The sequence below is a fragment of the Pelobates fuscus genome, chromosome 2 (genome assembly GCF_036172605.1).
Source record: "Pelobates fuscus isolate aPelFus1 chromosome 2, aPelFus1.pri, whole genome shotgun sequence".
Classification (NCBI taxonomy): domain Eukaryota; kingdom Metazoa; phylum Chordata; class Amphibia; order Anura; family Pelobatidae; genus Pelobates; species Pelobates fuscus.
The window spans coordinates 17,126,780-17,142,883 of record NC_086318.1 but is presented as its reverse complement, the minus strand read 5'-3'; the positions used below and the strand labels follow the sequence as shown (position 1 = coordinate 17,142,883).

Genomic DNA, 16,104 nt, shown 5'->3' with positions numbered 1-16,104 from the left:
TGCTGACTCTGCTACTAGCATGGATGTTACACTAATGTGTATTCCCTCCTGTTCCCATATACTGGACTGGCCCTACCAGGGGACACTTCTCAAAGCAGGACACACAACACCATGGCATCTTCATGATGGCTTCATTGATAGTGCATCAGTAGATGGTCCAAGTGACTTCTCAATTCACTCTGTATCTATTTTGCAAAGGGTGGTCATCTGAGGAATAATTAAAGCAAATACAGAATATGTATGATATATGAAATCAGTCATTTCTCGGTACACGTGTTATGTCATCAGCCTATTCTTATTTGGTGAAAACTGATTGAAGGTTTAGAGGTGAGGTGCATTTTTTACTAACAAATTTAAATATCTAAACATTTGCTGCCAATTATGCTTCTACAATGTATAGCAGAAATTGTATGCGGTTTCTTTAGAGTATAAGTTGGTATATCCATTAGAGATGCACGTTAAAATGAACAAAACACTGAATTCTTATTGTCCATTCTATGTGGGAACAGTATTTTTAGACATCTTTTGTTCATAACAACACTCATTCTAAAGAGTCCCTGTTGGAAACCTTAAAGGGTTACTTAGAACATCATAACCACTGAAGCTTGCTGGCCCAGTCCCCCTGTGATGGGGCAATCCATTTAGCAACGGTTCCTAAGTCTCTGCCAGACTATGCTTCACTCGGGTGGTCTAGTGACCTGCTTCCAGCTTCTGCAGAGCCATAGAATCCAGAAGTCGCGGCGTTCGGTATTCATTATCTGTGAGCATTCAGGTTACTGCTGAAAGTTGACACTGCTAGAGGTGGAGTTAAAAGCAGACGGGTTAATCTCTGTATGTGCAGTTTTTCAAAGCAAAACGCTGCACATACAGACGCCAAGCATCATGCCCACATCAAATTACTAAAGTGATCATGGTGCTTAATGTAGTCCTTTAAGACATCAATAGATTTAAATCACAACCACTCTAGCTAATAATCTCCAGTCTACCTCTGAAATGCATGCATGTAAAACTCCTTCCCCAATAACCCATAAAACCGTGCAAGAAATGTATGACCTTCACCTAATCTCAGATCTCGACTTCTCAGCCTTCTGCTGACTCAAGTCCAATTAGGTTTTAGTCTTCCAACAGCCTGGAAGAAGCACTCATTCTATGTGTATCAGTCTAAGGTGGCTGCAGTCATTCTGAAAGGATCATCTATCCTTTAAAGAGTTAAAATCTAGAACAGCGTGTCTTGTAATTGGACCTAAACTTTGTATCCCATAAATGAATTGCTTTGTAAGGAGGTATGTAGTTTATCTTGGTGGTATCAATACAGGTAAGTGTAAATTAGAATTGTTCCCTTAGAGTGTCCCTTACCCTATGACATCCAGTAAATTAAAGCATTTTTTTAATACTCAGGTATCTCAAGCTGAAGTTTACATGCAAATGTACTCATGCACGCCTGCCTTTTGTCTAATATAGTCAAAAGAGACCAGCACTTTTGAGCAAGAGTACAGCATTGAGGTCTATAGAAGATCCTGTAAGACTGCAAGATCCACAATAGAAAGAGCTTTTTTTTTCCCAGAGCCATCACTGGTGACAGCCGGGGAAATTACAAGCTTAGCAAAGTTTGTCAAATGTAGGAAAGATACTGAGAAAAATTGTCAAAGGAGTTTTGCCCATGGTGCCAAAAAAAATAAATGATTGATGGTTAAGGAAGCCACTAAATCATAAATAAATAAATGCGGAAATAAATAGTGGTAATAGCCAGACCAAATGCTGAAAATGTCCAACCCAATGCAGAAAGTAATGGAATGCTCAATTCAGAGAATGCTGACAGAATGTGACCGAATCTAAATGGTTAATAATTCGGACTTGATACGGTCGAAATTACTGATTGAATTATAATCGGAACAGGTTATGGAAATAGAATTTATAGAATATATATAAGACACCTCCAAAGTATGATGCTACCACCACAATGCTTAATGGTTGAGATGGTATTGCACAGACGATGAGTGGTGCAGTGAGGAGAGGCTTCAGTCTGGTCACAAAGGCCAGATCGGTGGTCGGTGATGGTTGTGCTTATGAAAATTTCTCTCATTTCTACACATGATCTGAGGAGCTCACCCAGAATGACCATTGTGTTCTTGTTCACCTCTCTTACCAAGTGTGGTTATTCTTACCAGGTCAGAGAGGCATTCTCATTTTCCTCTGAAAGCTGCACATAGACAGGGTGGATCTGTCTAGTGTCCTTCCCCTTGACAGCCTACTGGATGCTGCATGCTAGAAGGGCACATGCTTTTATGAAATAAAAGTACCCCCTGTCACCTCCTGTCCTTTGGGGATCACGTCACTCAGGCTTGTTTTACGTTTATTCGATGTCCTATGACTCTGACCTGACTAGTACCTCTGATTATCCTCTTAGCTGTTATCCTGACCTTGGCTTATCAATTGACCACATTTCCTCTCTAATATAAGTTAAGCTCGTATGGACTACACTTTAAAGTCTGGTAATATGTTGGTTTTTGCATATGCATTTAGAGTTATGAGACCTTACAGAGACATGTGTCTGTCTTTTCAAATCAGTTAAAATTGCCACAAGTGGACTCCAAGGTAAGTTTTTTTTTGTTTTTTGTTTTTTAAACAAATTTGCAAAGTTTGCAAAGATCTAGTGTTTGCTTTGTCTTATTATTGAGTAATGCTGCAACATAAAACAAATGTAAAAAAAAAATAAAATGAAAGGGTCTGAATACTTTCTGAATTCACTGTATGCATACATGTATAGTAACCAATGTATTTATTGATTTACTTAGCAAGTACAGTATAAAATGTCACTAGATTAAGTTATGGGAAATTTGTTTATGGGGAGTAGATTTCCGTAGAGCTCGTCCGTTCAATATTATACTGGCCCTGTGCCGACCTACAGTTGGACAACACACTCAAAATTATTGAATCAATATCAACAGTGATTCACAAATGAGAAATTCTAAATTCTACTCGAAGCATGAAATTTAGCTTTCCTGTTGGGCAATAATGCAATCTCTAATATGTGCTCTGGGAGTATAAGACTACAAAATATGAACATTGTTTGTAAATGTAAACGAACACTGTATATAGTTCTTATACAAAGGTAAAGTATATAACCTTGTATTAAAATGTTATATTAAGAATCAACAAAGAGTGGCACAGAAAATGTATTTAACAGAGTTAAAATATGTCTTTATGCGGACTGTTGTCAATGCGAAATGTGTTTACACATTAAAGGGTCACTCTATGCACCGTAATAATTTTGCATATTTGCAAAGTTAATAGTGCAGAGAGTACTCTGTGCATACTTTCAAACCAGAGATTGGTTTAAAATTGCAGCAATTTGTAAAATAATCACACAGCAATAAACAGGTCGCCATAGTCAAACTGGCAGCCGTAATTCTGTCTTCTGGGCATCCTGTGTTAATGTGCAATGTGGGCTGATCTCGCTCACTTCCTCGGAGATAGAGAGAGCCAAGCCGTGACCGTGCCCATTGCTGCATACAGCATGGTTTTTAAATTTGTGAACCGGCCGTATATAGTAACTGTAATATGGCTGTTACCAGTTTATGGAGCAATTACACTGATCTTGTGTGATGTGTAGAACTACTGATGTGGAACCCTTTACTGGTGTTGCATGAAGCTGTTGTCAGGATACTAAAGTAGTTCAGTTCTAGGCAGAGGCGTAACTAGAAACCACGGGGCACCGGTGCAAATATTGCCCTGGGGCCCCTCCATACATCTTACTCCTCCCCACACATGTCCCCACCCCCCCACACATGCAGACAAACAGATACACATGCAGACACATACATACAGACATACACATAGAGACCCATACATACATACAGACATACATACAGACACATGTAGAGACACACACACATACACTCATAAATCCAGGCCAGACAGAAAAAAGTTTGGCAGAATTTTGACCGGTGTCATTTTGAATCAGAGAATTTTGGATGATACTTTGACCGGAATTATTCACAATGGAAAGATTTAGAAAAGCTTGAACCTTATCAGAAGAACTGAAACATGTTCGCTATGCACATCCCTAATAGCCTTTGCCACTTAACACCAACTTTGAATCACTAATTTACAGTGTGGGAATTGTGTTTTTTTTATTGTTGAATTGACACTAGAGGCATCCTTTTTTTCTTTCATCGTATGGGTTCCTTGGCAATTTTTATTTTGACCCAAACTATTTTTTAATTAAACTGAAATATTTTAGACCAAAATTCTTCAGAAACAAAACATTTTTTCAAAAACAAGAACTATCTTCATCTGGAGGAACCAAAAATCATCACTAGTCTAGCTTGGGACACTCATTTAATATACAGGAACGGCAAGCAGATAGTTTTATCATATAACAGTCATACAGGATATGTTACATGGTGGACAATCCAAGTCAAGCTGCGTTGGCAACGCCAAAGTTATTTCATTTCAAGGACAACAAGACATATATGTTCAGTTTGAATTCTTCTGGATTAGTAAATCAGTGTACTTTTAGTGGTTAACTTTGAAAGGCTTACGTCACTTTTTTACCCAGTTCACTGTGTGACTTTGTTGTTCTCCAATAGATGAAATTGTAGGAAAAACAAAAAAATCTGGTGTCTTGCCTTAGAACATTTACTCCTGTTGATTTATTTTAAGCTCCTGTCAATTCCATTGTTGTACAGCTGTACCGCAGGTCATAATTCCTTGCTAAAGTATGAAGTAAAATTGATAGTATATCTCCATGATTTAGATTGCAGCATATGTGCAGCATTAATAATGTTATAATAGTGTTTAAAATGTGTTTCAAGGGACAGATTTAATATTGTAATTTCCCATCGTTTTCCGCCTGTAGAGAGTAATTGTTAAATATGAGCAAGGCATGGGTAGATCGAGATTATTATAGACTACTGTAAAATGGATATCTTATAGGCCTGTGGTGGATTAGGACTTGAGTATTTTGCCGATGAGTCTCCTCAGGCTACATTTTTCTGTATCATATCTCTGGTATGAATTGAAATTGACATTTAATATCAGACTTGGAGGTTCGTTTCGGACCAAACTTCAATTCAGCCTGAATTTGGGCTGATTTGGTGATCAAATTCTTAAAAAAATATAATGTAAAATATATCCAAATTACAGACTCGCCGAACCACACAAACATGTTTGAATTATGTTCTAACCAAACCACTCAATGCTGAACATTATCGAGGGGTGGGGGGGGTAGTAATCTGAAGTTAACCTGTGTCACCAAGAGGAGAGATGACTGATGGAAAAAAGAATTCACCAACAGAGGGAAAAACAGGAGAAGCTGTAATATTTTCTATGTTATAAAAATATATACAATATATAAATATATAGATCTTTATTGTACCGCTTCCCCTGTTTTTACCTCTATTGGTTATTTTTTCTCATTTGATCTGTGAACCAATTGATGGGAAAATCTCATATCAGTGTACTGCAAAATATATACATAATGTTATCTGGTGTATGTATTTTGCAACACTCTGATTGGCCCATTTAGGCACCTTTTTGGTTTGTTCTACGTGTTCCAAAATATTTTCAATCTTCTGAAAATATTATTCGGCAGAACCAAAATTCCTCTCTGCATAAATCTACATAATAGATGAGTGGATATCGCTTTAAATATAGGTGTTTAGATTAAACACTTACAGTCACCTTAGTGAACATAGTAGTTCTCGTAGTATCTGTAGTATCTGTAAAATCATTTTTTTTCCTGACAGTTCAAGAAGCATAATTATAATTGAATCAAGTCATTCCACTATTTTCTTCCCTGGTTTAGATAATAAAAACAACTAGTATTTATACAGCACCTTTCTTCCAGGGGGACTCAAAGTGCTTTACAGCACATGCTTTCGGAATTATCCAAATCGGCAGCTGAATAGTAATAGATGTTTTTATTACCCTATTGATGGTCCTCATTTTATGGACCTCGGAAGGATGAAGGGCTGAGTTGACCCTGTCAGGATTTGAACTTGTCATCTTGCATTTCTGACCAGGCAATTTACCACTGAGCTACCTCACCAGCATGACTATCACTGTGGTATATGAGGTTAGTGCCTGCCCTCATCTCCCAAGTTCAGTATCTCTCAAGCAATTACTCAAAGTTCCGTACTTAAAGATTACTCAATTCTGAACACTGACGACAGCTTGGCAGATAGTGTTCATTGGAAATGTTGAGAAGCACAAACTCCAATGTGGAGATATTCATTCATGTAGGGTTACGTGTGGCTATATAGGAAATATCTCTGCCTGAGTTTAGAGATATTGTTAAGAGCCAGACAGTTACAGTTGGTAGTCATTGAGAAGAGGTTATAATTTTTTATTTTTTTTCACTGACAGTGACTGCAATGTTTTTATTGTTTTGTTTTAGGTGAACGTGGGCAAAAAGGGGAAAAGGGTGAAATTGGAGAAAGAGCGAACACAGGTAAGAAATTATTATTATATACTTTATATTTGAATTTTTTTTGTTATATGACAAAATGAGTGTTACTGTAGGATTTTGAAATACTACAGAATTATTTAAAATAATGTATCAGCTGAAGATGTAATCAAAATACAAGAATGTGATAGCTTTCATAATTGAAATATATATTCCTAACTCAATGGTGTTCTGCTAACTAAGTAGTTATCTTGCCCCCCCCATGTGAAGTAAAAAAATAATAATTGTAATTTAATGCTGCATTCATCCCACCTCCCTGGCTGAGATCATCAGTCTTGATGATCTCAGCAAATTAAAATAGTGAACTTTAAGCATGTTAGAAAATTCCTACGCTTATATGACTTCCGCGGTCTGAATGCTTCCATTTTGTTTCTGAACTTAACATTGACTTTTAACCTACATTAAAATCGTACGGGAAACTGACTATCATTTCTTCATAAGGGACAAGATTGTGTTCAGCTGAAAAGATTGAGATATTCTTTCCACAAACTTACAATATGTACAATATTTACAGTCTATATATACATATCATCACATAAATGTAGTATAAACATTTTTCAAAAAGTTGAGCCACTCTCTTATGATAGAATACATCTTAATTCACACAGTATTAAAGCCATAACACCAATGATCTTGCATACCACAAATAATAAATCACAAATACCATATATACTCGAGTATAAGCCGACCCGAATATAAGCCGAGGCCCCTAATTTTACCCCAAAAAACTGGGAAAAAACTTATTGACTCGAGTATAAGACTAGGGTGGGAAATGCAGCAGCTACTGGTAAATTTCTAAATAAAATTAGATCCTAAAAAAAATATATTAATTGAATATTTATTTACAGTGTGTGTATAATGAATGTAGTGTGTGTGTGAGTGCAGCGTGTGTATGAGTGCAGCGTGTGTATGAGTGCAGCGTGTGTATGAGTGCAGCGTGTGTATGAGTGCAGTGTGTGTGTATGAGTGCAGTGTGTGTGTATGTATGAGTGCAGTGTGTGTGTATGTATGAGTGCAGTGTGTGTGTGTGTGTATGAGTGCAGTGTGTGTGTATGAATGCAGTGTGTGTGTATGAGTGCAGTGTGTGTGTATGAGTGCAGTGTGTGTGTATGAGTGCAGTGTGTGTGTATGTGTATGTGTGCAGTGTGTGTGTATGAGTGCAGTGTGTGTGTGTGTGTATGAGTGCAGTGTGTGTGTGTGTGTGTGTATGAGTGCAGTGTGTGTGTATGAATGCAGTGTGTGTGTATGAATGCCATGTGTGTGTGTATGAATGCCATGTGTGTGTGTGTGTGTGTATGAATGCAATGTGTGTGTGTGTGTATGAATGCAGTGCGTGTGTATGAATGCAGTGTGTGTGTGTATGAATGCAGTGTGTGTGTGTGTATGAATGCAGTGTGTGTGAGTGCAGTGTGTGTATGAGTGCAGTGTGTGTATGAATGCAGTGTGTGTATGTGTGCAGTGTGTGTGTATGTGTATGTGTATGAGTGCAGTGTGTGTGTGTATGTATGCATTGTGTGTGTGTGTGTGTTGCAGTGGTGGGGGGGTGGGCAATTTTATTATTTTACTTATTATTTTTTTTATTATTATTTTTATATATTTTTTTCAATATTATTTCTTCTTATTATTTTTTATTTAATTATTATTATTTAATTTATTTTTTCGTCCCCCCTCCCTGCTTGCTAGCTGGCCAGGGAGGGGGGCTCTTACTCCCTGGTGGTCGAGTGTCATTGGTGGTTCAGTGGGGGGGAGAAGGGTGCTGCAGAGAGCGTTACTTACCTCTCCTGCAGCTCCTGTCAGCTCTCTCCTCCTCCGCGCAGTCCGTTCAGCTCTTCTGTGAGCTCACACTGTAAGTCTCGCGAGAGCCGCGGCTCTCGCGAAATTTACACTGGGAGCTGACCGAGGTGCTGAACGGACGGCGCGGAGGAGGAGAGAGCTGACAGGAGCTGCAGGAAAGGTAAGTAACGCTCTCTGCAGCCCCCACAGCCCCAGTCTGTATTATGGCAATGTAAATTGCCATAATACAGACTATTGACTCGAGTATAAGCCGAGTTGGGGTTTTTCAGCACAAAAAAATGTGCTGAAAAACTCGGCTTATACTCGAGTATATACGGTAAATGAATAATCAAATAGCAAGCTATTTGCTTCAAAACTACATGCAGTATAATTACCATAAACTAAATCTATTTATGTCTGTTTTCTTAGAAGAGGGACTTTTAAGAATGTCTGCTATTTTTATTTCTTTACGGAATAATGATATTCATATAAAAGTTTGTCCATCGTTTCTGTAATAATTCTGCATGTCTCTCTTGCATAGTGACTGTCACTGTTATATATATATTTTAAATTATCACATACATAAAGTTTGCCGTGAAAACTTATCGAGAAAAGATGAACCTCAGAGCTGGATCAGTTAGAGGTCATGAAATTGTATGTCTTTTTTTTATAATTTATTTTTATATCAGGCCAAATAAGGTAAACAGGAAGTATCTATTCCTAATGGGTGTAAGTTAAAGGGTCCATAAAGAGTTAATGGTTTGATTACATTTATATTGTTGATGCTTGCAAAAATGTAGGGGAAATAACAACAGATATTTAGAAATTAGGACGGGAGGATAAATTGCTAGGTTAAAACTAATTTTGATTAAAGTGATCTAAGAATCATGAGATATGACATAAGTGATCCAATGTTTTTGTCGATGTTTCTGTTTTTTTCTGTATACACGAATCAGCTACAACATTAAAACCACTGACAGGTGAAGTGAATAAAATGGATTATGTCATTACAATTGCAACTTTCAAGGGGTGGGATATATTAGGCAGCAAGTGAACCACCAGCATCAGAAGAAGGAAAAATAGGCAAGCGACTGATCTTCACAAGGGCCAAATAGTGATGGCTGAACCACTGGGTGGTTCTAAATTCCAAAATGGCAAGTCTTGTGTGGGTGTTCCTGGTATGCAGTGCTTAGTACCTACCAAAAATGGTGCAAGGAAGGACAACTGGTGAATCAGCATCTGGGTCCTGGGTGCCCAAAGCTCATTGTCCGTGGGTCTCCTGCTAATGTCTTGGTGCCAGATACCATAGGACATGTTCAGGGGTCCTGTGGAGTCCATGCCTTGATGCATCAGAGCTGTTTTGGAAGCACGAGGGGGACCTACATGATATTAGGCAGGTAGTTTAATTCTGTGGGTGATCTATCTGCAAGTGACTCCCTTGTGTCAGCATTTATGTTTAGAAATCTCTCATCTGATCAAAGGTTTTGCTTTCTGTGTAAGACCAATAAACAACATTTTTATCAGAATCTCTGGTCTTGACAAATGTTGTTGACATCCAGAGGAACTCCCCCTGTCCTTGTCCAAGTGAGAGCCACTAGAGGTGGCTTTAGTCGAAAGTGTAAACATTGCTTTATCTCAGAAAAGGAAGTGTTCACACTGATCAGCATGAAAGGACAGTCTACATGGCACAGAACCACTAGTATTAAGTCAGGTAAGTGGTGATAGGTTCCCTTTAAATCTGGGTCTAACTTATGAGTTATATTTTAATTTCAGCATGTCAAGCTTGCAAGGTTAGCAACAAAAAACTAGCGCACATTGAAGCTTACAGATAGACATGTGCAGTAAAGGACCACTAACGTTAATGAAGTGGCATGGTTGCAGAGGCCTGTCATTTTAAATATTCAAGGTAAAACATTGCCATTTTGCCAAAGGGTTGAACACTCCTCCAGAGGCTGTTACACTGACTGCTGCTGGAGAAGCTTCCACCGCAATGACCTATTGAATTTGGCCACATGATGTTGCAGATCCATAGAAACAAATTGATACATTGAGTTCCTATGGGGAAGCTTGTGTGTGTGCAGAACTCACCAATTATGCTCCTTGGGTCTCCAATGCATCTCTACCAGGAGCAATGGATTGAACCTGCTGGAGGAGGCCATGCCTTCTCCAAGATGTTGCAGGAGGCGGAGAGGTAAGCAGCGCAGAGGAAGCCTCAATGCTGGCAATAGGTAAGAACCTTTATTTTAATATTTTTATGGCACAAAAGGGGAGGGCTCTATAACTAGTTTGTATCCCTTACCTTTTAGTGTCCCTCGAATGATACTGATAGGTGATAGGTGAGACATATTGATCTTATGTTTCACATGGACACTGCAGTGTGTGTATTTCTTTAGGGCAACTCGAAATAAACAATTCAAGTCCTGCGCACTGTAATTGTTATAGTATTGGTTTTGCTGCGTCACATTGTGGTAGCACAGCATATTTTTCCATTAGTTGCTCTAGATGACTGGTCAGGGAAGGTGTCTGTAGAGTTTGTTCTGCTCATGTAAAAACAATCATACTATTATAGTGTTCAATGGTTGGAAACGTGTTTTCTAGTCCTTTTTACAATTTTAGGTGTTTGAGATGTTTCTATGGTTCCAACTATGAGTTGACAATTCCTTATCAGCAGAATTTTGATTAACACAAGCACCATGTCACTAATGGTGAAAGTGCTGTGAAAAAATGTCCAAACATTGAGTTGTTCGCTTTTAACTTCAGCACTTTATTTAACATTTCATGGCGTTTTATGATATGGGCCCCATGCTGCCATGACCAATGCTGATCCCTTTATTTTACAGCTCTACAAACTTTAAAAGCAATTCATTCTCTTTTCTATTTGCATTTATGTATCACAAAGGGATGAATCAGTATGGTACGACAATTAACAATAGCTAAAAACCATGAAACCTAAAACTGAACATATTTAACAAACAGTCCTACTAGGTCAGTACACATAGACCTCTAGCGCTCATTTATAGGACTGTATAGAAAGTACAGACTATCCCAGCGTAGTGTGACCGGCTCAGTACACATAGACCTCTAGCTCTCATTAATAGGACTGTATAGAAAGCGCACAGACTATCCCAGCATGGTGTGACCGGCTCAGTACACATAGACCTCTAGCTCTCATTAATAGGACTGTATAGAAAGCACACAGACTATCCCAGCAAAGTGTGACCGGCTCAGTACACATAGACCTCTAGCTCTCATTAATAGGACTGTATAGAAAGCACACAGACTATCCCAGCATAGTGTGACCGGCTCAGTACACATAGACCTCTAGCTCTCATTAATAGGACTGTATAGAAAGCACACAGACTATCCCAGTATAGTGTGACCGGCTCAGTACACATAGACCTCTAGCTCTCATTAATAGGACTGTATAGAAAGCACACAGACTATCCCAGCAAAGTGTGACCGGCTCAGTACACATAGACCTCTAGCTCTCATTAATAGGACTGTATAGAAAGCACACAGACTATCCCAGCATAGTGTGACCGGCTCAGTACACATAGACCTCTAGCTCTCATTAATAGGACTGTATAGAAAGCACACAGACTATCCCAGCATAGTGTGACCGTCTCAGTACACATAGACCTCTTGCTCTCATTAATAGGACTGTATAGAAAGCACACAGACTATCCCAGCATAGTGTGACCGGCTCAGTACACATAGACCTCTAGCTCTCATTAATAGGACTGTATAGAAAGTACAGTCTATCCCAGCATAGTGTGACCGGCTCAGTACACATAGACCTCTAGCGCTCATTAATAGGACTGTATAGAAAGCGCACAGACTATCCCAGCATAGTGTGACCAGCTCAGTACACATAGACCTCTAGCTCTCATTAATAGGACTGTATAGAAAGCACACAGACTATCCCAGTATAGGGTGACCGGCTCAGTACACATAGACCTCTAGCTCTCATTAATAGGACTGTATAGAAAGCACACAGACTATCCCAGCATAGTGTGACCGGCTCAGTACACACAGACCTCTAGCTCTCATTAATAGGACTGTATAGAAAGCACACAGACTATCCCAGCATAGTGTGACCGGCTCAGTACACATAGACCTCTAGCGCCGTAGATCTCCTCTAACCATTGAGACCATTCCATTATACCTTAGGCACCCCTAGTGGTCATTAACGATATTGCATGTAAAATAACAGACTACTTTTTATATTATTATATATGCATGATTTTATGGTTACCTGTGTGTAAGTCAGAGAATATTAGGCACGTGGTTCAGGTAGATCAGAGGAAGCAGTAGAAAAAGCAAGGTGACAGCTGTTGATTTGATATTAGAAAGTGTGAAATCAAAAGTATTGGTTTGTAAATCCTCATAAAATATTCATATGCAGGGAAAATAAGTTCTACAGAGATAATAGTTTGCCATGGTTTAGTTTAATCTTTAAAAATATATTCACTTTCCTTCACTGTAAGAGATTATCAAGCCAAGCTTTTATCAGTATAATGTGAGTGGTCTGGATATAGCTTTTAAAGAAATATTACCCGAATGCAATTAAACATTATTACTGGTTGCTAGGGCTTGGCGGACGCTGTGTTACCTGGACAGTAAGGGTTTCTTCGCAAATTGAATAATAGTTTATATAATTTCTGACCTGGAGTAATTCAGGAGAGCTCATTACAATAAGATATTATAACATCACTGAAGATTCCCAGATAGAATCTCACTGGGCACTCGAGACTTAGGGGAGAGTACTTACCTATCACGGGGGCAGCCTTGCAGTCAGTAATCTGGGTGAGTTGCTCAATGTTCAACGGTGATGGGTTTAATAGTCAATGTATCTTCACAAAAGGTGTTTGCACTGTTTTAAACATTTTGAATAGATTCTACAAGTACAGATTCTATGGTTATGTTAGAATTTCCCTTTGTGCCAAATAAAACATGTAATATCAATGGCTGTCTCAGTTTATCACCATGTATGCAACGGTTATTACATAATTAGAGAGTGTCTGCCAGATGTCATACAGGATTAAGTTGAGGGTGATAACACCATATTTCATGGAGTAGATAATTAATGTAAATGATCTGGCTCAGTGGTACCAGTGAGTCAGCATCATCCAACCCAAAAAAAAAAAAAATTCACAGCTACTACGTCCCCAAAGCCCACAAAGATCTAATCATGTTTGGCTTAACCATCTTTGTAACATGTTCAGTCAGGACCTACTGCTACGTGACCTCTTTACGGCAGTACCTACTGCATTCATTCTACTGAGCTTTCCACTTTGGGCGTAAAGTCTATTCAGTTTCCATGTTCAGGAACAGGAGATTAGTTCTAGATAATCTAAAGCAATGACTTCTACAAACACATTTCTGACATCATGAATTAACCAGACTGTCAGATGAATGCCAGGTATTTTATATCAAGGAGCCAAATTGTAGGACTCCTGCTGAACTACACCCCCGTGGCTCCCTCAAGAAAGTATAATTAAAAGTTCTCTTTGCTCTATAGTGTGTGAATAAAATAGTTGTTTCCAGGAATCTGTGATTGACAAATTGTATTTTAGAGAAATAATATAAGCTCTAACTATTTAGTTAGGCGTTCTGACTCTTGAATTTGTTGCTCTAGCTATGGAATTGCCAACATATGCTTGACACTGCGAGAGCTAAACTCGTTACATATATTTGGATTTCTTTTTTATCAGAGAAGGTGATGCAAACAGCATTAATCCTGATTCTAGAACTACAATCTCAAAAGAGTTCCAACACCAATATATGACCTAAATAAATAAACAAACATATAATGATAAACAAGTTGTATATACTGTAGCGGGCATCCTAGCAACCCGACTGGCTGCCCATGCTCAGCCACACCTTTCCCTAGAAGGGAGTCAGTTAAAATACAGAAAGACCCATTTCCCACCCAGTAACCGGACAACACACTGTCCTGTGGGTACAACTTTATTGGCCACATGCTGCTTTATACTTTTTTCCCATGCAAGGGGGGGATCACACAGAAAGACTATGTTCACTCCAGGGTCCTCCCCCTCCCAGGATCCAGAACCCCAGCCACTTTGTCCTCTGCTCGCGGCACTCAGTGTTCCCTCCTAAAGCCCTCCCAGGGGTCTCCTGATGGAAACGTAACTCCAGTCCCTTTGTCCCCTGTTCCTGCCACCCATCCTCAGGGTTTTCCACCTCCGGGGAAAACCCTTATCCTGTGAGCCTCTGTACCTGGGAGCCCCAGCATGGGAAAGCTTCCTGAGTCCCAGTCGCAGAAAACCACCATTGTCCCCAAAGAGTGTCCCCACCAATCTCAGGGACCCCCAGAACAGTGATCGCCACAGGCAGCCTCTGTTCGCGGGGTCCCTGGGTGAAGCGAGGCAAGGGAACTGTCTCCTACACCTATATGAACGCCGGCCACCCAGGGACAGCACTCATTCATTTCTTCACTTGCGGTTTCACACTTATGTTGCAAGTTGCCAACGTTCTAATTGATTGGTGTGAACATTCCAAGGGGCACTGGGGAGGTCCTCGTTCGGGAACCGGACGAGGTGGGAAGCAATCCACGAATGCTCCCCCTGGACAGTGTTCGTATAACGAACAGACTGCCATCCAGGGGAGGCACGAGCCGAGACTTCCCTTGCGGTTTGTGGTTTTGACACCTGATTATGAGGTGCGAATGTTTTAAACCAACATTCTAAATGAGTCGGGGTGGTCCCCGTTCAGGAGGGTAATGCATTCCCAAACAGGCAGCAGCCACATTCATACGAAACGTATAGGGAAATACACAGCATATAACACAGCAATTCATGAACAGGCAGCAGTCCAGACACATATACCACTGGGTGTTGGACACAAATTGGGTTTCTCACAACATTTTTGAGAGATTATGGTTACTCTAATAAATGTATATGCTAGCAAATAACTGTCAGTTAATCTGAAATTCATACTACAATAAAAAAAAAACACCTGGCACCCTACTGACCTTACACGAATGACAAGATTTGAGCATTGGCCTTGTTTTTTTTTTTTTTTAAATGGTTCTAATTTAAAAGAACAAAAACTATTTTTCCTTTTGGAATGAGCACCCTATTCTGACTACCCCTGTGTGTCTGGGTATTATGAACAGAGGTAGGTATTGAGTTAATGTTAATGATAATGTCATGTATCCCCTAAAATGACCCCCTGTGGGTTTAGCTAAAAAAAGATATGGTACCTTCATTCTTTTTTAAATATTATAATGCAGGGTGGAACATCTGTGTGGACCAATTGCTGAGAAACACTATATTCACCAGAAGCCCTACAGCCTAGTGTAATGGTTTTGGTGTCTATAGTATGTCTCTCCAGTGTAGCACTGTAAACACTGCCTTTTTAGAGAAAAGACAGTGTTTGCATAGGTAGCTAGTAACAACTCTAGTGGCAGTCACTCAGACTGGTGAGGCGTGGGAGAAAAGGTGAGTAAAATCACCTTTTTACTGCAATTGGTTTGGGGCTCATCACCTAAATAGCCACTTCAGGACTATCGTGTCAGGAATTCATGTTTGTATTACTGACACTATAGTGTTCCCTTAAGGGTACATATTGCAGCATATACCATCTAAGCATTCACATTATGGAATAACATTTAATAGATTGTGTGAATGCACTGCAAGCAGGTCCCGATGGGCCATTGGGCAAACCAGGACAAATACCCAGTGTACTGCGTTGGCCACGGTTTAATGCCGACATGCAGAGCAGCAATGGCTTAAAGAGTGGGCTCTAACCTGTACGGGCCAATGGGAGACCAGTTATTCTTATGGGAAGCCAGGACAAGGGAGTCAGGCAGCCTCCATCTGTCTTCCTGCAAACTCTGA

The 16,104-nt window shown here is 39.6% G+C and overlaps 1 protein-coding gene across 2 annotated transcripts in view; it reads left to right on the top strand.

Annotated features, from left to right (window-relative positions):
* The window catches only part of SCARA5 (scavenger receptor class A member 5), a 389,331-nt gene that overhangs the window by 306,645 nt on the left and 66,582 nt on the right, over positions 1-16,104 (top strand). For both annotated transcript variants that reach the window (XM_063441974.1, XM_063441975.1), the window contains one exon: positions 6,401-6,454. In XM_063441974.1, coding sequence (XP_063298044.1) covers positions 6,401-6,454 — 54 coding nt within the window. The remainder of the gene's footprint in view (positions 1-6,400; positions 6,455-16,104) is intronic.